The following is a 24,031-nucleotide window of genomic DNA, read 5'->3' on the forward strand; positions in this document are numbered from 1 at the left end:
TCCTAAATGGCTGTTTAAGGGTTTTTTCAAACAAGTCAGATCTAAAAATGATCATGAACCTGAACAGAAGCTTTGGAAATGTGATATTTAATAAAATATTATTAAGTGTTTTGCAAATTGATGCAAAGCCTGTAACAAATGTCACTACAACGTCAATTGTAATCGCTTAAATGACCTTTAAAAGGCCAATAATGATCATTAAATATAAACACAGCAAAGTCATGCATTTCCATAGAAATATGACTGTGACGGGTTCAAAGTAAAAATGTGATAAAGGTTGAATTCAGGTATGGTGACACATATGTGGGGACATTATTGCAATATCATCCTATCTGTTTGTGGTTGTGTTGGTCATTATCAGCCTGCTGTGTTGTAATAATCCACTAATAGCTCCTGAGCTGTGATTCACATGAAAAAGCAGAGGTAGGAGGACACTCGTGCGAGGTGTCCGCCCCTCTCTGAGAAGTAAAGAGTTAACGGAGCGGTGGGTTTGCCCATTCTCCTGCTGTGAGTGACGCGATCATCTCTCTTATCCCTCAACTTTGCCTGTTGCCAGACCAGGCAGCCGAGGTGGACGCTGGCTATCACCGCTGATATTCTCAACGCGATCACACCACCCAAAAAAACCCCCCAAAAATCATCCACCCCCCTACCTCGTTTATTTATTTTTTCCGCTGACTTTTCCCGCAGGCTGCGATTCCGTAACGATGATTTTTAGTTTTTCTTCCCATCGGACTCCCCGATGTTGTGCAGTCTACTACACGAAGGCGTGAATCTTTTTTGAGTAGAGGTGGATCTTCCCGGATACGGCGAGGGGGTATATTAAATAAAAAAAAGAAGAGTTTGACGGAAATCCCCACAAATAAAAAATGCCGCGGAGGAAACAAGAAGCGCCCAAGCGCGCAGCAGGTACGTGTGTCCATTTATATCGTGCGTAAAAAAATCAGCTTTACTGTCACAAAACTGCGGATGTTACCTTTGCTTTGTAGAGCTCACTTTACAGTCACTGCATTTCCGTTTCCACTTTGTGCTTTTTTCCTCTCTCTGTCTCTCACAAACGATCCGCTTTGTCACTCTTGGCTACTCTTGTGAGACCTCATAGAAACTGTTGGCTTCATTAAAGCGGATGTACAGTTTGTATACAACAATCTGTGCTTCTGCGTTTGGCTCTTCACGCTGTGCAGCTACTGTAGTCCCGTCGGATGAGTTGCCTGCTGTAAACTTTCGCTTCCTATTGTTCCCAACTTGAATCCCTGACAGTGTACCGATCCTACCCGCCATGTACCTTTGATCTGTAAGGGTGAATCCGGTGGAAATAAGCAGTGTTTTCTTGGTGGTGAGTGCCCGAGGCGTGCCATAAGGGGGACATAAGGGCTTTGTGCGCATTTGATCCGAGCGCATAACTTCTTTGCACAAGCTGTGGAGGAAAAAAAAGCCCTACCTCTGAGCTTTTTTTCCTTTCTTGGGATAAGATAAACAATTTGAGAGTAGACAATGGGGTTTCGTGGGCTGGAAGGAGCCATAATCGACAGTTGCCATGTCTGATTTGACGGTTGATTGATTGGCTGTCATGCGGCTTTGATCTGATCCTTCCCGATTTGCATCAGAAAATCACTTCCCACCATGTGCTGCAGGCCCCTGACGTCACGTTTAAACCACTTTGAAAGGCCCTGTGTACTTTTTACCCTCTCTCTCTCTCTCTCTCTCTCTCTCACTCTCACTAACACACATATACACACATGCACACTTTGGCTCTCTCTACTGTGATGGTCAACTGACTCACGAAAAAGTGAAAGAAGGGGGGGACAAAGTGGTTTCACAGTGAGACATCACACACACAGACAGACACACACACTTCCAGCAGAGAACATCGCACTCCCATGTGCACATGCTCACTTGTTCACTTTGAACACACACTCACACACACAGTGGGTAGAGGAGGCGGGAGGAGTGGGTTAGAGGTTGTAAAAGGAGCCGTGTGCTATGTAATGGAGGGGAGGAATGGGTTTGCTCTGTCAGACCGGGCCGTCACAACGGCTTTGTTTCATGTTTGATTTAATTGTCTCTCCCCTGACAGGCCCATTCATCAATGGCTTTAATGGTCAATCAGAGACAGGCTGAGTGAGTGCTCCCATTCTGTTTAGCCATAAGCTGGCCTGGGCTTTTATTTCATCAAAATGCCCCAGCCTAATGTACATGCTCACTGGCTCAGAGTGGCCGCGGGGAGCACATAAAGAATGACTGAAAGCTTTCTGATTTCAGATCAGTGAGAAGGATGTTTTTTTTTTCATCTCCTCCACTCCTCCTCGCCTCTCTCCTCCCTGCTACACTGCTGTTTCTCTGTTGACGAAAGGGAATAAAAGGCTGTAATATAGATCGTTTTGTGTTTTTAGAAAACAACTTTTTCTTCCTGAAACCACGCTTCTTTGTTCATTCATTCATCTATTCATTTCTTCATTTTTTCATGCTCCCCTTCCACCCCTGTCAGTCAGCCCGTGCAGCTGCAAGTTATAAAGTTGTCAACTGTTCAGTGGCACACAAAGGGTGATGATGAATTGATTGCAGCACAGAGCATGGTGATAGAGAGAGCAAAGAAAAGGATGACAGATGATGGGCCTTGATTAGGGACTTAGGGGGAGAGTCAGCCCACTGCAACCTTGAGACTTGCATGAAAAATCTACCCCCCTCCCCTCCACATACACACACACACACACACACACACACACACTGCTTTGCTCTCTCATTGTCTCTCCAACACACACTGTCAGCTTCTCCCTCTCTTTCTTTCCTTCCTCTGTCTGAGAGGGTTTCTCTCTCCACAGTACAAAACTTGTTTTGCCTGCTTCATTAGCGTTGGTCCAATTAGCCGTGAGGCTGATGGAGTCCTGACAGGCCCTGTGATTGGAGATGACAAGCTCGGGGTGCCCAGCCCAATGAGGTTTGCCACCACTTTGATGTAATCAACTTGATATTACACAGAGCCGTTCGCCTTTGGTTGTGCTGTAACTCAATTTTCCGCTGCAGGTGACAAATGGGCCTGCCTACCTGGGTCAGGTCTGAGTGCTCTTAACAACCGAGGGCAGCTGGCCACGTAAACAGCCGAGCAAACATGAGAAACAGACTCTCCCAGCTGTGGAAATACAGACCTACTTCCCTTCGTGGCTGGCGATTAGCTTCACCGCAAGCTTGAGGCCTGAAGCTATTGAAATGGCTGCAGAAAGTTGAAATACTCCGGCGACTTAACAGGAAGTCGACATTGGCTTTACAACGTGCGGGCAGAGATGCAGCTATTTCGCTGGAATGTATAACCTGTACAGTATGTTGTGCAGAATGGTGTGGGTGTTTTCAGTATCCAGAGTGTTGCATGTGTCAGCGCACTGTCAGGCCATGTCATAACCTGTGATCTGGTCATGTGTGTACAAGAGAGAGCTGCACACACAAGGAGAGGGGTTGGGGGCTTAGTCTGATTTGGACCTGGCTCCACAGCAGCAGTCTCTTCTTTCTGCAGGGTCAGGATTATAGCTGCCAGACTGTCAGCCATCACTCATGTCCATCTGCAAGTGTGTGTGTGTGCGCCCAAATCAGTGTGCATGCACTTTCTGATTTGTTTGAACGTGTGTGTATGCCATTTGGCATGCGATAGTGATGAAAGGAATTGTAACTGTAGACCACCTGCTGGGGTTAGGCCATAATTCTCTGAGCTCTTTAGGCCCGTCTACGTTGCTCAGTTTCTTCTTCTCTTCTCTTCCCTCTGTCTTTGCACACCACAGGACATAGCACACACACACATGCATGTGTTGACGCTAGTAAAGATACGAGCACACATTGCAGACACATGCGCACATATTGCGACCGGGTTGTAAACGCAGCAAGTGAAATGAAGTAAGCTGTTTTTATATCTGTCTGCCTTCCTGTTGTTTATGTGTGAAAAGCATGCCCTTACGGAAGCAGCGGGGGAGCATGAGTTGGGACTTAATTGTTCGACCGACATACGGGCTGACAGTGTTAGCGTGCCTTAACAACAATACGCCTCCGCTGGCGTTGTTTGCAGGTGTGAGCGCGGCAAATGTTTTGGCCTTGCAGGCCCTGTTGCTAATGAAAGTCCTGTGGCTGGATTCCGGTGAGGTTGAGTCACGTCTGTGATCTATGTGTCTGATAAGTGCATACCTAATGAGGCTGTGAGCACCAGTGGAGGGAGGAGGAGGAGGAGGAGGAAGGCTGACAGAGTGTTTCCCACAGGTATTGACAGATGCCTTTTTGTTTTTGCCATAGGCCCTGACTCCATAAATCCTGCCTGTGTAATGATAACAGTGCCACCCTGCCAGCAAGTGAGTGAAAGAGACAGTGCAAGAGAAGAGAGAAAGAGGGCGGGGGGGGGGAGGCACTGGTGGTGGTGATGGGGACGATGAGGAGAAGAAGAGCGGGGGTGGTGAAGTGGGCCTTCTCTCCTTTTTAACACACACTTGGCAGATGTCAAGCCATAGGGTTGGGCTTTGGGAGAGAAAGAGGAGTATAAGTGCTGTAGTAGTGTCACAAATAGAAAACCGTTAGCCATCCACTCTTCCCTTTCAGCTTTCAGTGTGCTTTCAGCCGAGGTTTTCAGCCTGGGACTGCTGTCTGGGCACTGAGTCGGAGGCTTTGTAAAAATAGTCCCACTGCTGTTGTGATAGATGCAGCTGCACTGTAGCGACAATTGGGACAGGCTGGATCCCTCCAACCCCACCTCCCACCCACCAACTCTTTCTCTCTTGTCTCCTACCCCTCCCAGAGGTAGCGAGCGTCAGAGCCTGGTGGGATGTGTGCTCTTTTCGGGGAAACTGAGCCGCTCCGGTCTTCAGGGGTCCTGAAACCCAATCCAGGAGGAGAATAGCCCGGCCATGCCAGAGAGCCGATTTCCTTTTCAACAGAGTCATTTATCACTGACCCACCCTTCGCTTCTGACACGGTGACGTGTGTCATTTATCAAACAGGCTTTACCAGACACACAGAGAAGGGAGGTGGATAGGGGGCAGAGAGGAAGAGAAAGAGAGAGTGAAAGAGGGGAAAACTAGACAGAGAGTGGACTGAGAGAAACAAAGAGAAGGAGAGGAATGGAGAATGAGGTGCAGAGTCAGTGGAGAGAGACAGAGGAATGGAGAGCTGGGAAAAGAGACTGTCGTTTGTGTGTGTGTGTGTGTGTGTGTGTGTGTGTGTGTGTGTGCGTGCATGTGTGTGTCTGCACGTGTGTGTCTGTGTGTGAGAGTTTTTCCAGGGAAGAGTGAGTTTTCCTGAAACCCTTGAGGAGAAGCGTTTGGGAGGGGAGATTTTTTCGAGATGACAGGGAGGATTGAGTTACACTGAGTTGTGTTTTGATGAGTGACAGAATGTTCTTCCATGACACGTCTCTAGATGTCTGAATGAAGGGGAGAAATATGCTTAGTGAGTACACAAAGTCCGACAAGTGTGTAGGTGTTGTTTACTCATAATATATGCGCGACAAATGCACGTAGGGGCGCTGTGGCGGTGTGTGTGTGCGCGTGTGCACGTGTGGCCATATGGCGTCAATGTTTAATGCCGTTCGGGTGTGTGTGTGTGTGTGTGCTGCTCCCTGATGAGCACGGCTGACAGGTATCACTCATGCAGCAGCCTGGCCTTTAAATGAACCCGAGCTGCTCTGCTCCCCCGTGGCCCTAACAGGCTCTCTCCAAGATGGATGCTTCTTTAAAAATCAGATTAATGATGGATACCAGGCTTATAGTGCCATTTATCATGAAGAATATTATTTAGGCCGGCCGTGTATGGCTGTAACTGGAGAGCCAGGACGAGAAGAAGCAGGGTGGAAAGCCTTAGACAGACACTCACTGTGTGATGGATGGCTGAGCGCTCTCTCTGAGTGTTACTAGACACCAGTGCCGCAGCAGTAGGCCATAATCAGATAGCCCAGGGATGTTTATCCCGCAACTACACTACCCAGATTGCCTTGCCTGGAGGGTTGCTTTATGAAAGGTATCGTCTATCATTATTATCATCTTTAAAAAGTTAGTGGAATCATGAAAAACTCTAGACACTGAAGGGCACGTAGACGCCTCAATGCAGTTTATTGCAGTTGTACATTATAAAATGATCCATTGGATCCAATCTAACTGACTGTAATGATTACCTAGAAGTTTCCATTAAGCTTTGCCCAGAAGAGTCCCCAGCCCCGCGTCATTCTCCGACAATCATGAATAAAAGAGTACAGTGAGAGGTCAAGGCAAGGCCAGCTCCGCTACGGAATAGGGGAAAAAACTGTTGTTTTGTTTTTCGTCCTCTTCTTCCTCCCTCTCGGTGTCTTCTACCTCCTCCTCCTCCTACTCACTACTGTGATTTATGGTGGCCATCCATCTTCAGACTGCGTCCATCACCTCCTCGTTGCTAGGCGATCATGGCAGCAGCTGTGCGTTGTGAGAAGGGGTTTGCTCGTCCCACTCCCAAGCCCCGACTTTAGTCCCTTCACCCAGTGTTGTGCAAGTTCAGACTTCACAAGAGCTAGCTCACAGTTTAGTTCACACAGATTAAAATGAACTAATTCACGTTTGTAATTCACAATTTTGATTTTTGAACTCAGTTCACAGGCCCAAAAAATAAAGTAGTTCATGTTCATTTCTTTTGTTTTGTGTTTGTTTTTTCAACTCAATGTGTCGTTTCAGATTTGTTGCCATTGTGGCTGACATTTTGGACATTTTTTCAGACTTAACGGGTGCAATTTGCATTAAAATGTGAGATTATTTTCCATTGGAATCTGTAGTGATCTGTTAATAAAACTCCTTCAAATATTCACACAAACTGGCTTTAGCCGTACCAGTATCTGTGCTGTCTGAAGTGCCAGTTGCACTAACCATGCCGGTGTTTTGTAGAAGTCTGTTCCCACGTCAAAAAGTGTTTCCCTTCCATTGAAGTGGGTAGCGCCCCCTCCCACAGTCATGTAAAGGAAAAGGTTTGGTTCAGATTTGGGTGAACACATATCGACGTAGAAACCATCTTCGACACAACACCAGCGTGCTGTGTGCCGTAAATCCTTAAGTGCTGTAAAACAGTCCGTGAGCCTCATTAACTGTCACGTGATTTAACAACACTCATGTTCATGTTCATTAGTTGCAGACGGATATTTTACATCTACTGAAGCTCATTGAACACACTCTTTCACGCACTCTCAAACTGCCTTCCCTCCCTGATTCAACATTAAACAGCCCCAGTTTTAGTTCCAAGCTACAAGCCACAACTTAAAGGGGAACTACACCCATTTTCAAAATTCATACATGTTAATACTATGGTCTAAGACAGTCCAAATACATTAGTAAAAGTGAAACACTCCCAATTCCAAAACCCAGAGTGCTGAAACTCAAATATATGATGTCATAGGGTATAAAGTCTGACCTGCTGCACAGACAATTGACTGGGAAAGATGTTATAGATGACACTGAGATAACCCAGAAGATTGTTCTGAGTATATGTGGACATTTTCTTTTTCAGAACTGAGGATACTACGATAGAAGAAAGCTCATTTGGTTATAAAAAAAAAAGAATATAAACATTTTGTGGGTCCACATTGTCTATGGCGCAGCTCCAGACTTTATACCCTATGACATCACAAATTTGAGTCTTACCTTTCTGGTTTCTAGCTTTTAGAGGGAGTAGCTCATGTTCAGAAATATTGACACTTAATTAATAACACATTGGAGTCCTTCATTTAGGTGGCATTCCCTTTTAATTCCAGTTTGACCTGATCTCTTATTCTCCACTGTAGCCCCAGTGTGAGCTCCTGACACACTATCAGCTCTTTACTCTAGACTTACAGTAGGCCTGACTTTAGACCTGTCCTGAATGGCAGAACTGCGGTAACCCTCGTTTAGACCCCAACCTTAATTTCAGACCTACAGTAATGCAGGTGTTAGCACAAATTTTAAAGGAATGTTGTTTAGCTTCTATCGTCATAGTTTTAGCTACCATTCCCATCTGTCATGACACATCAAAACATCATACACCTATACATAGTGCTTTGACATGTCCATGATTAACTATGACAGATTTATGAGTGAGGTCATGGAAAGGTCAGAAAACTTGAGCAGATCGGACACGTTTTACATAGATTAAGTTTAACACACTTAACAAGAACACTCAGTTGTAGGTGACAAGAAATAGGAACCTTCCATCAACTAAACTTGTCATGTAAACTGTTGTGTGACTCTGACTCACTGTACTTAACGTAGTTTGAGCACATGTAGTTCTGCAATGCAGCTGATAACTGAAACAGACACAAAACTAGTGCTGTAAAAATATTGGTTTATAGATTTTGAATATTTCAAATAGTTTCAATACTCATTTTCCATAGTATTGTTACACTGGTAACAGCTGCACTTTCCCACTCTCTTATTGTTAATGTTTACCACATGGATAAAGAAAATAATCCATTCAGGATTCAGCACCCAGCGTTAATGGTTTAATCATGAGTGAGCATCTTATTTTTACATAATGTTCACTACATTCAGTCTCTGTTCTACCAAACATGAAAAGAAAGTCATTGTCAAGCCTTGTTATATTTATCTTTTAATAAGAAATTCAAACTGTATGCTTTTGAATGTAAGTTTTTCCCTGTGGTATTGAAAATGAAATTGATATTTTTCAAGGTATTGTGTCAAAGTTAGAAACACTGAGTACATTAGGTTACACTGTCAAATACTTTACTTTAGATTACTGGGTTAAAATGACATGTTTAATCATGTCTGCTCCGGTGAAACTAGTGTTCGTGAGGCCCTGTGTAATGTGGAGTAAAACTTTTAACAACATTTTACATGAGGCCTAAACAGTTCAAGGAACGAGCAAATAAACAGCAGCTCTGCTTCACGGAGCTTTGCTTGGAGAAAGAGTGATGGAAAGCAGGAGGCAGAGATGTGGGATAGTTTAAGGAAGTCAGCCTGACTACATATCATCAGACGAGACGGGCTGTGTGTGCATGTCGGACTGGAACGCCACCTTCCCTTGGTTCTGCACCTGGGGAATCTGTTTGTGTTGCTTTTTTGTTTGTTTCCTTTTTTTATCGCTTATTGTGGCTGCGTCAAGCTTAAAATTGAGACTGGAGCTGTGAGTCACCTCGTTCCCTTCCACGTTGGAGTTCGTAACGGGAGGCCTTTATGCGTTTGCGGCTCGTCTCGTGTCAGATAAACGAGATGAATTTTCAGGTCTTGAAGGTCTGTACGTGCAGCTGGCAGCTTTGAGGTCCACTCATAACACAACAATCAGCCGAGGGTTGAATCTATTCACTCTCTCAGCCTTATTTTCTCTTTGTCTCTCCCTCTCTCTCCTCTTACTATGTGCATTGACAAGGTTCAGCCCTAAGCTTCGCCTGAGGCCAGAATGATCTCTCTGTTTTTCCCATCTCCCATATCACACATCCTGCACTACAATCGGCGGACACAATGTATTCACAATGCCATCAGGGGGTAGAGAACACACACAAATAAAAAAACTGACAGAGACATCCACGATCGCTTGTAACATGATAGCCTGTAGAAGCATAATGTACTGTAGCAGGCAGCGGAGTTATGTAGTAACAACCTACAAAAAAAACGAATAGCATTAAAGACAGCCGTCTGCGGTCACATCCGAAAAAAGCGAATTATGTCAGGACTTGTTAATTTTTCAGATGGCCGCAGATCACCTGTTACATATTTTCTCGTGGGACTTTGAGGCAGCCTGTAAGGATCAAAGGGAAAAGGAGGGAGAGAACTAAGTTTGATTGAGTGTGTTGCTTTGACAAATGTGTGCAACAGAAAGGCATTTTAGGTATGTTACTGATCTGCTGCTATTTTGACAGAATGGGGCTGTTTTGGACTAAATTATTCTAATCTATTTAAAGAGTTTTAGGCTGCTGGGAAACTTGAGAGAGTGAGTGGAAGTCGGTGGTTTGTGGGTTGCTTTTTTTTTTTTTTTTTTTTATTTGAGACTGAGGTGACTTCCTGTCCTGTAGCATTCTGGAGCTGTTTCCTGTCAGCGAAAGCCCCCCGCTGAGGTGCTGTGTTGGTTTAAGGGCGTCAAGGTCCGGTTAAAATACTGTACACATGTCAAGAAACACTTGTCATTTTGTGACACAGTTTAACTCTCTCCTCTCTCTTCTATCTGATCACAGACTGACTTAAAATATCTCAACTAACATGTTATCGTCTAACCTTGTTTCCTCTGTTTTTTCACCTGGATAATAATTATTATAAACTTTATTTATATGTAATCATTTGCACAAGAAACACAGCTCAATGTATATAGGACAAAATCCAATTATAAGTCATTGTTGTATAATGTAATTAACCATAAACAATAGACTGTAAAATCTGATTGATTTTTTTGTCTTTGAACAATGCCATAAAGCTTTTTTAGTAATCTAAACAGTAAGCTATAAGGGACCACCCATGTAGACAATTTCCTGTATCCCAGTTGTGTCATTGTGCACGGAACAGTTGTCTATGCTTGCAGTGATTAAATTGTAAATAAAGACGTGATCAAGTTATGAAACCTATATAAACATTGCTTTTGCAGTAGAGGTAGTTTCTGTTTTATTGTCTTAAAAAATCCCCAAGGACGATAATCAAGCGCTCTTTTTCCTCTCTTCTATTTGTGTAATGCACAAAAATATACACATTGAATTAACATTATAGGTTAAATTGGTTCATGAAGTACGTAGCACATTACATAGTAGTTTTAGTCACGTGGACTTAAACAGATCCTCTTTTCACCATATCTTTGCACAATTTCAGAAAAAGAAACAGACAGAATGTACTTTTAACCACAATACACAGACATCTGCCGTCTATGCTATTTTTTGCATTAAAAAAAGAAGCACAGATGAAATATTGTACTCATGATGACCGCTCAAAGGACTCACCTTTTTTATATCACGACGCCTGTGGCAAGGTTGTCCTTCTTTTTCTTTTTTTTTCCAGAGACCAAGCAGTCATTTGAGAGGGTCAGACTCAGGTAGAGTTTTTAATGACACATCCTGTTTACCCCGCTGCTGTTGGGTGTGATCTGACTCCCAGACTGTTTTCCCAGCTGTGGAGGCCAGACCAGGAATATGCACTGTGGTCATCAAGGGGACAGTTTTAAGAAAAGGGACAGGAATCAGCAGTAGCTCGATGTAAAAAAGGTACAGGACGAGATATTCAAATGTTTTTGCTGGTTTGACGCTGTGATAATCTTGCGAAGAAAGGAGGACATAGATTTCTACTTGAGAAACATGTGATTGATTTTTTTTTTTTTTTTAAGGTCCTCATCACTCTTGCGTACGAGGCCTATTTAAAATGCAGCATCAAAAACAGACAGTGCTTTCAGCAGCACTTGAGGAGAAATAGCCCATGGGACAGAGGGAAGGAGACAGAGCGAGAGAGAGACACTGAGAGGCTCTGCTTTAGAGGCAGCCACAGCACCTTCCTGCTTAATCACCCCCTGTCCCTGCCCTGTCTGTTGTTCCTGATCGTCAGAGCAGCACTGCAGTATTTCTATCAGATGATCTCTCCCTCCTCGTCTGCGGCCCTTATGTTTATGAAAATGATACTCCACAGGAATGCCTCCTGCATGCCAAGATGTCACTGTCTTTCCTCATCGCTTGCATCTACGTGCGTGTACAAGTGTGTTAGTGTGTTTGGGAAGGGAGGGGGGGTCTGGTGTCATAACTGACTGACTAGCTTTATTTATAATTACGTGGGGGTGTATTTGAGGTTGTGTATCTCAAGGTGAGGTGTGCGTTTCTGCACGTGAGACTTCTTTTCTGCAGCTTTAGTGTTTGTGTGAACGCGTTATTGCTATTTCTGTGTGAGCCGTGACTGAGATGTCGATTGTGCGAAAGTGCACCTCCTACCCTTCTCACCCCCCCACCCCCCCCCCCCCCCCCCCCACCCCCACCCCCCACCCTAAGGAATCAATCATGGAACCTAATGATTCTTGTCTTTCCCCCACATGGCATCAGCTCACTTCATCATAACATGAACTCACACACACTAGGAAAACTCATACATTGGCCCTACACCATATGCTCAGATATTAGTTAAGTCTGCAATCCAAGAGTATTGTTGTATTCATAATCCTCTGCTTTTTTTATTCTAAGGGAGCCTCTATACTCCCATCACCTTTTATTAGCTTGATAAATCACCTCTGTTGTCAGTCAAGCCAGGGAGAATAATTGGATGTGGTTGTCGCCCTGTGTGATGGATTATCAGTCATTGGGGATTAAATTAACAGATAGTGCTCAGACATAATGGTTTTTGTTTTGCATTTTAAATTGCCTGGGAGCATGGCTAGACTCTGTAGGTTTTATAGCTGGTCCTCTTGGACTTCTCTCCCCCTCTCTATGCCGTCTAATGACAAACGAACAATAACCTATAGGGCCGCAGCTCTATTAGCGTGAAATGTAAAACATTTACTACCAAGTTAAGGCACAGAGAGAGCACTGGGAAGGTTTACAAATGTGACAATGTGACATGAAATTGGATATGGCAATAGTTTGATGAAATAGCGAGACAATGTGAAGAAATATGCGGAATAAGAGAAAGGTGACCTGACAACTTGGTCAAGCGGTGTGCCAGGCTCGCCTGATGCGAGCTGACATCCGTGACCAGCTAGTGAGGATACAAACACATTAACTACCTCATCCTGGCTGGATTTCCTCTCTCAAATGAGAGTCTGACACGAATACCTTCCAGAAGAGAAGCGGAAGAGAAAGTAACGGAAAGAGGGTGTGGGCAGTCGCTTGAGCGCTGGTCGCAGTGAGATATCTGCCTTGCGTGTTTGCCCGAGCGTGAGCGATTTACCTCCTCGCCCCCTTCTCCATCCTCCCAGACCCCTCCCTCCCCCTCCACATCCACATTATCATAATTGTGTCCAGAACATGAGGGGCCGGGGAAGTGATCATGTCATTTTATTTACACCCTGCTTGGCCTTTTTTACAAACGACATGCCACTGACTGCCAAGCGGACTGGGGCCCGACGACATCTTTTGATCAGGGCTGTCGGGGCCTATCAGCGGAGAATGGCAGGTAATGGATACCCAGTGACAAACCAAATCTCCGGGAGGACAGAGAGTGGGCTGCACCTGCCAGGTCTCCATTAGGCTGGCCTCTCAGTGGGGCTGCCTGCTGACTGTGCCCCCAGGGCCCAAATCAGACCAGCGCCAGCCGCATGGCTGCCTAGAGATTGGCTGTTAGCACTGGAAATGAGAGTTATTTCAGCTATGACATTTTTGTTTAGACTGGACGTGAGTGCATGGGGCGGTGGGGGGAATGAAGGATTTAGTCACAGTGTGTGTGTATGGGTGTGTGTGCCTGTTTGTGTCCACACGCCCGAGCTCAACTGTACGAGTGCCCAAACCATTAAAGCTTATACCTACAGCTTCTTTCTGTGGCATTTGTCTTAGTTTACAATATTGTCCAAATGGCCGCAGACCTGTCCACAGGCCATCAGCTATTTTCAGAGATTATTTGTTTTTCCTTAAGTTGAGCGGTTTCGTGAGTGAGGTGGACAGGAAATGAGGGAGGGGGCATGGTGACACTGCGGAAGAAGGGGGTGAGTGGTGGGTGAGTCGGTGTTGGGTGGGTGGACACAGGAGTTTGTGTGCGGAGCCCAGCAGCACACATAGACACAAACACATGCACGCACACACTCATCATCCCTCTCCATGTTAAACAGCGGGCACCAACATGCAAAGTGACAGATCGCTTATGCGTTGCCATCATGTTGATGCTCCTCATTCTCACCTCGTCCTCTTTATCCCGCTCTTCCCCTCTGTCTCATTTTCTTCCCCCCGTTCGTTTCTGTTTTTATGATCGGGAAATGTATTTGTATTACGTTTGCACGACATTCAACACCTGTTTAGACTAGCTGAGATTTGCTTTTAAGACTGCAGCTTGAACCCAGAGTATTGACTATCTTTCACATATTAAGAAATTAATGAATCACTTTAGTCCAGATGACAGCGTAGGATGTCTGTTCAACATGTCAAAATTTCATCAACAAAATCCTGACATCCCTTTCTTGAAATTCTCCAAGATATGCTCTTTGTCTCTGTGCGCATGTGTGCGAGTGTGTGTCTGTATGTATGTGTGTGTAATCAGAGAAGAGGCAGATGAAGAGGCGTCAGACATATTAACTGACAGATGGAGGTTGATCCAACTCATTTATTACCCCAGAGGAGAATGCCACAGTGAGATTGGGCTTCATTAATTTCAGATTTAGTTTTCATTTCAAGCTGTTGCGCCCTGAGATAAATAAAATGGCGCATTATGTTTTTGCCAAGATATTTCTTTTTTGTTTTCCTCCAATAGAAGGAGTGAAAAGAGGGGAGGCATAAGTTCCGTGTGGCTGGGGTAGTATATAAATACAGGCTCGCCTAGAGGAAAATAACACCTCAACGGTTGATGAGGTGAAATGGGATGACTGTAATTTCTCAGCTCAGCTTTAAAGGCTCCCACACAGATGGCTCATTTATCCCTGGGAGTCCTCGGGCACACATAGCAGGGAAACTTTTTCTCCAGTTATTCTAACATAGCGTGTTCACTCCCTGCAATTTAACTCATCTCTTTCTTTCTCTCTTTGTCTCCATTCTCCTCGCAGCCTATTCTCCTGAGGAGCTGACAGAGCACACTGTGGAGGATGAGGAGGCGGAAGCAGACGACCTGCCCTCGGCCCCTCAGGATGACCTTCCCATGAAAGATGATTTTGTGGAGCAAAGCGTAGGGCCTGCCAAGGAGCAGGCATTTGACCAGGAATCAGCTGGGGCCGCAGAGCTCTCAGGACAAGAGATGGACAGTGAGTCACATGTGAGTGAGACCAGTGACCGTCTGTCAGACTTTGAGAGCCCCTCCAGAAAAGCCGAGGGCAACTTGGTCACAGCACCTCTGAATGGTGGCACTAAAACACCTCCCATAGGCATGGACACCTTAGAACAAATGAAGGTTATCTACTCCAGCTTTCTAACCAGCCCCTTGTGGTCACCGCTGAACTTTAATTCCACAGCGCCACAGGCACAGACGTCGGTTTCCACTGAGAAGCCAGCTCGCAGCAACAGCACTAGTAGCAGTAGCAGCTGCAGCAGTGGTAGCTATGACTGGCACCAGTCTGCAGTGGCAAAGACACTACAACAGCATCCTCCCCAGAGCCGTCACCCTGCTCAGTCTGAGCCCAGCCTCTTTAGTACAGTCCAGCTCCACAGGCAAAACCCAAAGCTGTTTGGCTCAATCTTCACTGGGGCCAGTAAATTCCGCTGTAAGGGCTGTAGTGCTGCTTATGACACCCTGGTGGAGCTGACAGTTCACATGAATGATACAGGCCACTACCGTGATGACAACCAGGACAGGGCAGGCAGTGGTGCAAAGCGCTGGTCTAAACCACGTAAGCGGTCCCTGATGGAGATGGAGGGCAAGGAGGATGCCCAGAAAGTTTTGAAGTGCATGTATTGTGGTCACTCCTTTGAGTCGCTCCAGGACCTCAGCGTCCACATGATTAAGACCAAACACTACCAGAAAGTGCCTCTGAAGGAGCCCATGGCCCCTGTGGCAGCCAAAATCATGTCCTCAAAGAAAAGGGGACACGTGGGATTGGACCTCACCGCCTCGCCACGGTCTAGAGAAGGAACCCCCAAAGCTAAGCACCTGCAGGCAGACCTGAGTGAGCCCTCACAGAAATCCTCCTCCAGCCCTTACACCACCCCTAATAACCGCTACGGCCACCAGAACGGCGCCAGCTATACCTGGCAGTTTGAATCTAACAAATTTCAGATCCTGAAGTGCATGGAGTGTGGGAGTTCCCATAATACACTGCAAGAGCTGAGAGCCCACATGATGGTGACAGGACACTTCCTGAGGGTGACCAGCTCTGTGGGAAAGAGAATCAAAACACTCCCCGAAGCCACCTCCCCCAACCCTGGAACGGTTACCACACCCACTGAACACAGGGTCCAGTCTGTCCCACTCGCACCCTCCACCTTTTCTCCTCCACCTCTTCAAACTACGACGACTCCCCCCGCTACCTCCCCTCCTCTAAAAGAGATCAAAAAGGAGGAGGTAGAGGAGGAGTGCACTAAGCAGGAGGCTGTTGGAAATGAGAAGCAAGTTTCAGTTAGGAAGGAGGAGGATGCTGAGAAGGAGGAGAAATATGACATCTCAAAGTATAGCTATCTAACTGAAGAGGACCTGAAGGAGAGCCCTAAGGGGGGTTTTGATATTCTGAAATCACTGGAAAACACTGTGACATCAGCCATCAACAAGGCACAGAGTGGGAATCCAAGTTGGGGGGGCTATCCTAGTATCCATGCAGCCTACCAGTTCCCCAGTGCCCTCAAACTCCAGCAAGGCAACATGGACAAGAATTCCCCGATGAAGTTCTTGTTCAACGGAGGGGACGGAGCATTGTCCTCCCTTGCCAAGAACCAGCCCCTCGTCTCCCCACCGCTTAGCCAGTCCTCCCCCTTCCCCAGCAACAACTTCCAGGCGATGGAGGATTTAGTGAAAAAAGTGACTGAGAAAGTAGCAAAAGTAGAGCAAAGGGTGAAGCAGTTATCTCCAAAGATGGAGAACCACCTCTCTCCCTGTAGCAGCGAGGCTGGAGAGTCACACAAGGGAGGAGAGGCAGACTCGCCTAGGGAATGGAGGGCAGTCACCCCGGCCAATAGCGACAGGGGAAGCCATAGCGACAGAGCATCCCCGGCAACAGAGCCCAAGAGAGAGACAGCAGTCAAATCCCCGCTCGCCTCTACGCTGAGATGCAGTACCGCCATTATCACTGGCCATACTCCTCCAGAGCAGCCCTTTGTCAACCCTCTAAGTGCTCTTCAGTCAGTAATGAACATTCATTTGGGGAAAGCAGCCAAGCCCTCCTTGCCAAACCAAGATCCCCTGAGCCTGCTCTCCAGGCTCAGCCAGAGCATGGCTGAGAGGGCTGCTGTGGCCGCTCCTCCCTCACAGACCAAAAAGCTGGAAAGTGTAGTTGATAATAGCTTTTGCCAGCCCAGTGACGACCAGCCTATGGACCTCACAAAAGGGAAAAGTGATAGAGGGGGCTCTGTAGGCTCAGCCCCCCTAACCCCTTCATCCACAGCCTCCTCCATCTCCCCCTCCTCTCTTGTTACCCCTGCAAAGCTAACAGTTGTCTCTCCCTACACATCCAGCAGCCCCCTGCATGAAAACGCTTTGTCGGATATCTCAGACATGCTGAGGAACCTGACACAGTCCCACCATGTCCCAAAGCCTCCCTCTCGGTCCCGGGTCACAGACAAAACCGAGATCGTGGGCTCTACTCACGATGACGACGACGCCTCCCTGCACGGCCACAAACGCAAAGGCCGTCACTCCAACTGGAACCCCCAGCACCTCCTCCTTCTGCAGGCCCACTTTGCCTCGAGCCTGAGGCAGACATCAGAGGGGAAGTACATCATCAACGACCTCAGCCCACAAGAAAGAATGCACGTGTCTCGTTTCACAGGCCTCTCCATGACCACCATCAGCCACTGGCTGGCTAACGTTAAGTACCAGCTAAGGAGAACGGGCAGAACCAAGTTCCTCAAGAACCTGGACTCCGGTCAACCTATATTCTTCTGTAGTGACTGTGCCTCACAGATCCGCACCCCAGCAGCGTATGTATGCCACCTGGAAGCCCACCTAGGGTTCAGAATCAGGGACCTGGCCAAGCTGTCCCCAAAACAGACTGTCAGGGACTCCCACAGTCTCACTGAGAAACTAGTGCCCCTGGAGTCCTTCCTTTCTCCACAATCACAAGAAGACTGCAGTAGTAATGGGTCAGTGTACCGCTGCCAGCTCTGCATCCGTAAATTTGCCACTAAGCACGCCATCAAGCTTCACCTCAGCAAGAGCCATGGGAAGTCTCCAGAGGACCATCTGCTGTATGTGAGCGAAGTAGAGAAACACTAAAGTACTCTCAGCAGTACACATACTGGAAACGTATTTAGAATGGCTGGTAAAAACAAAAAAAATATCCGAAAGTGTGGTAATGCACAAAGATGGCATGAGCTACTGTTAAGAAAATGTCAGCACAAGGTGTTTACATCTATTCGGCCTATAAACATTTCTGATTTCTCTGTATTTCAAAAGACATTTATTTCACATCAAACTATACTGTAGGTCAGCAGATATTCAGCCTGATTTGTTGTCAGCTCCGTCGTCTCCCTCACTCTGTGTACACCTTCGCTAATGTGAGACGACAGAGGACAGATTCTGTCACGATCACGGTGAATCTCTTGACGAGAAGGTCAGCTAATAACTTGAAATGTATTAACTTTATTGTATTTATTTTGTATTTTTGTGACTTTTGGTTTTGATTTGCTGGTAGACTGCATGTTCAACAAGTTTTACTGTTACATTTTGTACAGTCCTGTCCTGTCCTGTCCAGATTTTAAAAATGCCCTTTCAAACTGGTCATTTTTTAACACACTTAAAACAGCCAAATGCCTGGGAAACGCTCCTTAAAAAGAATCTGCCAAACAGCAAAAGTTCACTGCTTGTTTTTTATAGTTTTCTCTGTACAGCCTATTGATTTTCTTGCTGATTGTAAAAGCCGCCTTGTTCTTTATCATTGAGTAAGGGGTGCTTAAAATCCAGGTCTGTGTAAAAATGTATATAAAGTGTATAAGCTTACAATTTGCTGTTTAAATTATGCATACTTGTTATATTTCCTAATTTAAGAGGACTATGACTATCCACTGGTGCAGAGCCTTTGAAGAAGATTAAAAGGACATTGTTTTGCACAATAGTTTTATAAATGTTATTTGATAAGAAAAAAAAACAATACAAATATGTTAATGCCTTGTGCTTCTATGATTAAATTGAATTAACTGCTGCATAAAACATTTGTTTTCTTTCACATTTAGCAATCAGAGAGTTGTGTAGATCAAGGTGCATGAATGAATTTTAAAAAACATATTTCAAGAAATGATGTTTTAAAGATAATGAGGCGAGTTAACTGACACATCACAGCATTGTCCTAAATGTAATTTGTAAGCTACATTTTCACCTGGTTTGCAGGACGACCATACATCTTAGTGGAAAAACTCACCCCTCCCAATTGCTGTCCCACAGTGTAATGACTAAGCACTTACAAATCAGCTGACAGATTGCTCACAAGGGCTACATCTGCAGAAACACCGAGCAGAAGTTAAAAACCCTCAGCATTTTCATCTGCCGTTGTCTTCCACCGCCACAGTTTGTCTAGATATTCCTGGTGATTTCTGTGTCGTCGCGTTGTTGTTGGGGCGGACTCAAGAGGTGCGAGCGGTGCCACTGCCTGCGAGGCGTCTGGCAGGTGGTGTGTGCTGCATGTAAACCACCAGATGTTTCTGAAACGAGCCACTGGAGGAGGAGGAGGCAGGCGGGCTGCAACAGCAGGCAGAGTGGGCTGATTACCACGGGGGCTTGGATGCCATCAGGAGCCCTGGGCACAGACAGCAGATCTGGCACACACCTGGACTCCGAGACTGTCCCTTGGAAAAAATAAAGCGGATCCTATATACGCGCGCTGAGACAAGCTGACAGTGGTGCAGAATGCACAGACAGGTGCTATTCCCTCAAAGCAGGCTTTTGGATCTAACAATATTACTGGCAGGTGTTGATGCTATCAGAGTAGTCACAATTCAGGCTCAGTGCCATGTAATGAGAAAGGGTTTTTGTTTTTTTGTTTTTTTTTATGTTTTTCAGTATGCATGATAAAGCCTCACACACACATACACACACATTTACTTTTCCGATTTTCTACCATCTACCTTTGTCTTATTTGAAGATGCCTAGGGACACCATGTTCTTTCTGTTTGATGTTCCCAGGCTTCGCTTGTCATGACTGACTGACTGAGTGACTTGGGGCCGGGGAAGTTATCTGGTTACTATGGTGACGGCCATTTGCCCAGCCTCTAACCCTGCTCGCTCACTCAACAGAGGACAGCTCGAGTGCAGCACACCCATTTACTCTCTTAAATCTCATCATCTCGCTTCAGTTCCTCCCACCCGGGAACAGATTAATTAACACACACACACTGTGTCCTGACCCCGTCTTCTCACACAAACTCATTACCGCCTCAGACTTGCTCCCGGCCCTCCGACGTTTAGGATACATTGGTCTAACGTTGTGGGAGAACCCAGTGATGACTCACATCTGACAAGCAGAATAAAGCCCTTAACAAAGGATGATAATTGAAAGATGGGATTCAGACCGGTAGCCATTGATAATGCAAATGAAAAAGGCTGAGCTGCCTTATTGAATATCTTGTGAGTTTTCAAAGCTTACTGAGTCCGTGCTGATATAAAATTATCTCTCAGACATGATCAATTTTTTCCCCCCAACACTGTATGTGTTGATGAATGCTTTGGGCTCAGTGATGGACTCAGGGTGAGGATGGTTGAGGGAGTTAATGAGATAGTTGACACTTTGGGGGTTAATGAGGGGCTGGAGGGAGAGGGCTAAATGATTGGACTTCTGCTTGGATGAGCATTATAGTGGCTGCTAGAGGAGAGCAGTGTAGAAGCTGTGGATCTGCTGTAGCCAATTATCTAACACGAAAGACACAAAACTCCTCTCAATTGTATTTTTCTGCGATAATAAAGAGGAGATTAGATGTGTTATCCATTGTTCTTTTGTCTTGACTATCCTTGAGGGCTGGGTAGTTATAGACGCCGATGCGCCTCAATGCTCCTAAAACAAAGTCAGCAGTGAAGGGGGAAGAAAGGAGGCGGACAGGACAGGGATAGGATAGGAGGAGAATGAGTCCCCCCACTCCTCCACTCCACAGATCTCCCATCAGCTCTTGTCATCCCTCTAATGAATATCAGTTAAATTGCTCTGTGGATCTGAGGAGTTTGGATGTCAATGTGATTTGTGTGAGTGTGGCGGATGGAGGGGCCCAGACTAATGAAAGGCGAGCCTAGCCTGACAGAGTGATGAGCATCAAGCCCATCAGACCAATCACACAAGAGTGGCTGACAGCACCGACAGACAGACAGCTGAGGAGGAGAGGCTATGTATTTAGGAAAACAAAATGGCTGCCAAAATAGTGGCGGATGTCTTTAGAGCACGTTGATATATGTCGCCCCTGTCTCAGTGTGCTTGCGCAGTTGTGTAAACCGATACAGGCAGCTGTGTCACACACACAGATATGTGGTTCTGAAAATACATAAATTGTGATTTCAGTGAGATTTATGGAAGGCGGCTCTCTCATGTGTTTTAATGCTTCACGTTAATCAGAGAAAGTCTTAAAAATATCAACAGGTTAAGAGGATAAAATGGGTAAACTGCTATTAAAAAGGAACGACAAATCAAATGTTCCTCTAAGTGTCTCCGGCTTGACATCGTAATTTGATAAACAACTGTGTTGCTGGCTGCAAATAAGCTTCAAGCCTCCCTAAACCCTTGCATGCTAAGATGGAAGACAATGTAAGGAGTGTTGTCCATTCACGCAGCCTCCAAAGGTGACATGATGTCTTCTGACGGCAGCCAAGGAGTCATGGGTAGAGCCAAGTGAGCTTCACCTTGGACCTCTGACCCCTGCCTCTAATGTATGGGAGCAGTCACACGCATCCATGACAGCCGTTATAAAGGTCATTGGCCTGTTTCTATTTGCGCCAGCAAGAAAATATTGCCTTTAACATCATTTATGAAATTGGCACCAAAGATTTAAGCCAACAATAACACGCAGAGATTTGTGAGGAGAGCAAGTGGAAAGGAGATGCAGACAGAGATGCAGAGAGAAAGAGACAGAGAGGTGAGTTTAAGGTGGTCTGATTTCCAAAAAGTGCCTTCACTAGTGAGCGCAGGTTTTCATGCTGCTGTGTTGCAGTGTGCTGCCACTGCCTGAGATAGCTGTCAGAGGCATTTTGGTGTGATATCTGACAGATTTGCTAAAGACACTCGTCTCAGGGCACTACTCTATATATCGTTAGTTTAATGCACAATGACATGACCAATTATAGCGAGCTCCATGCTCAAATAGCATGTCAAAACCTGTGTATCAATCCATTAGATCCTGTCTCCCATCACATTAAGTGGTACCTTTAGCTATCTGTTCGGCACGTAAAGGAAAATGCTGACGGAATGGAAAATCTGCCTGTGCTGTTCACAGAGCTGATGTCTTTTGGAGAAGGAGGTTTGTCTCTCTCTCTCTTCCCTCTGCGTCTTTGTCTTTCCGTCTCTCTCTTTGCTGCTCCCTCGCTCACTTGCTCATCCCAGCCACGGAGCGAAAAAATGCATAAACAATACATCTAGATAATGGCCTGCATTGTTTACTTAGCTCTGAAAATGTATTTGTGCAAAACTCTAAAATGCATTTAGGGGGAATCATTCACTCTGTGTAAAGCCTTGTTGACACTGGGGGTGCTCTCAAAAGCAGGGGAAGTGTCATAACAACATCATATATCACTGTATCAATTGGAATAAGAGGATGCGATGTGTATTGCTTGGAACAAACCAGTAGAATCGACCAGTAGCTGATTTGCCTCCCCCAGTACTTCTGCATCCAACCTGCTTTGTCGGCCATGACAGTGGGTGGGAGGAGGTATGTGATTTAGTGCAGTTGGTCCTAACAACCTCTCTGTCCTTGTGACGAGGACACACAGCCTCGGGGCGCTGGCATGGAGGATGTGCCTTGGACCGCCTGGCACCTCGCCTGGCACCACGCGTGGCAACACGTCCACAGTCTGCCGCCGTTCTGATGGATTGGCCTGTCTCTGGTGCCACCTTCATGAAATCACTTTTTGATTTGTTGTCATGTTTTTCTCCCTTTTTCCTGCTACTTGGGTTTTTTCACGGGTAAGAACACCCTCTGGTCAGGTATTACAAGAGTGATTAAATTAACCTTCAATAAATCAGCATAATAGAGCATTACCTGCGCGTGTGTGCGTGCCTGCCTGCCCGACAGTATGAAGGTGTGCGATCAGGAGGTCAGCGTCAAATGTCCATCCATGACTACTGTTTGAAACACAGTTGCCCCGTGGCTGAAGCTGCTCTTTCCAATGTGCCATTTCACAGGAAACACATCAATAAGGCGCGATTACAAGGCTGACAAAATTAATCTCAACTGTCATTTCATAGAGCTCCGGTTTGAGAGTGCTCTGATCAAGTTACATTAGTGGGAAGCTACTGAATGATTTGGAGAGGAATCAAAATCCATTTGACTTCCTTTCTGTTTGCCAAAGGCTTATTATCATCAAGAACCATTTCTTATCAGAAACAAATGACATTTATGAGTGCATTTTAATCTAAGTTCCTGAATTTAATACATATAATGCTATAACTGAGGAGCTTTGTTTTATCAGCTAGTGTGGGGACTGACATTTGAAGCAGAGAACCAGTAACATGACTTTTCCATTGTGGGTGTACACAGGCTTACAATGCAAAAAAAAGTCCATTGTCCTTTAAAGGTCCAGTATGTAGGATTTAGGGGGATGTATTGACAGAAATGGAATATAATAGTGTGTTTTCTTTGGTGTATAATCACCTGAAAATAAGAATTGTTGTGTGTTCGCCAACGTTGAATGAGCGATTTATATCTACATAGGGAGCAGGTCCTTGCCAGCAGAGCCTGACATGTTGCACTGTTATGTTTCGACAGTAGCCCAGAACAGAAAACCTTTTACATCTTTGCGTTTAAGCATCGGCCACCGTAGTTAGCAGCCCCTTCACAACAAGCAGAGTCAGTGATTTGTTGAGTGATTTTACCTGTTTAAATCACTGTGTCTGTTTGTCTGTGGAGCAGAGATCGCTGCTGATAATTCGACTCCTGGCAAAAACCTCCTGAACGTCTGGATCTTTAGTTATGAGAGAAAAAATGTGAGCACACATTAGCAAGTGCTGGGCTAGCGGCCCATCTCCGAGGACAAGACCTCCTGAACAATAAAAACTTAAGGAATTCTAACTGGGAGAGGATTCAGCTGGTTGCAATATGCAATCCTCACCACTAGATGCTGCTAAATCTCCCTAAATCTTGACCTTTAAAGCCTCAGTGTGTAAAAATGGTGAGTAACAGTGACATCAGCGGTCA

At 45.7% G+C, this 24,031-nt stretch overlaps 1 protein-coding gene across 1 annotated transcript; it reads left to right on the forward strand.

The window, feature by feature from the left end:
- The first annotated feature begins 517 nt into the window (after positions 1–517).
- On the forward strand, positions 518–18,857 carry tshz3a (teashirt zinc finger homeobox 3a). The gene is made up of 2 exons (XM_033622718.2): positions 518–909; positions 14,614–18,857. The coding sequence occupies exons 1-2, from the start codon at positions 870–872 to the stop codon at positions 17,922–17,924; spliced, it is 3,351 nt and encodes a 1,116-aa protein (XP_033478609.2). The 5' UTR covers positions 518–869; the 3' UTR covers positions 17,925–18,857.
- Positions 18,858–24,031: the final 5,174 nt, after the last annotated feature.

This window comes from Epinephelus lanceolatus, chromosome 5 (assembly GCF_041903045.1).
Source record: "Epinephelus lanceolatus isolate andai-2023 chromosome 5, ASM4190304v1, whole genome shotgun sequence".
Lineage (NCBI taxonomy): Eukaryota > Metazoa > Chordata > Actinopteri > Perciformes > Serranidae > Epinephelus > Epinephelus lanceolatus.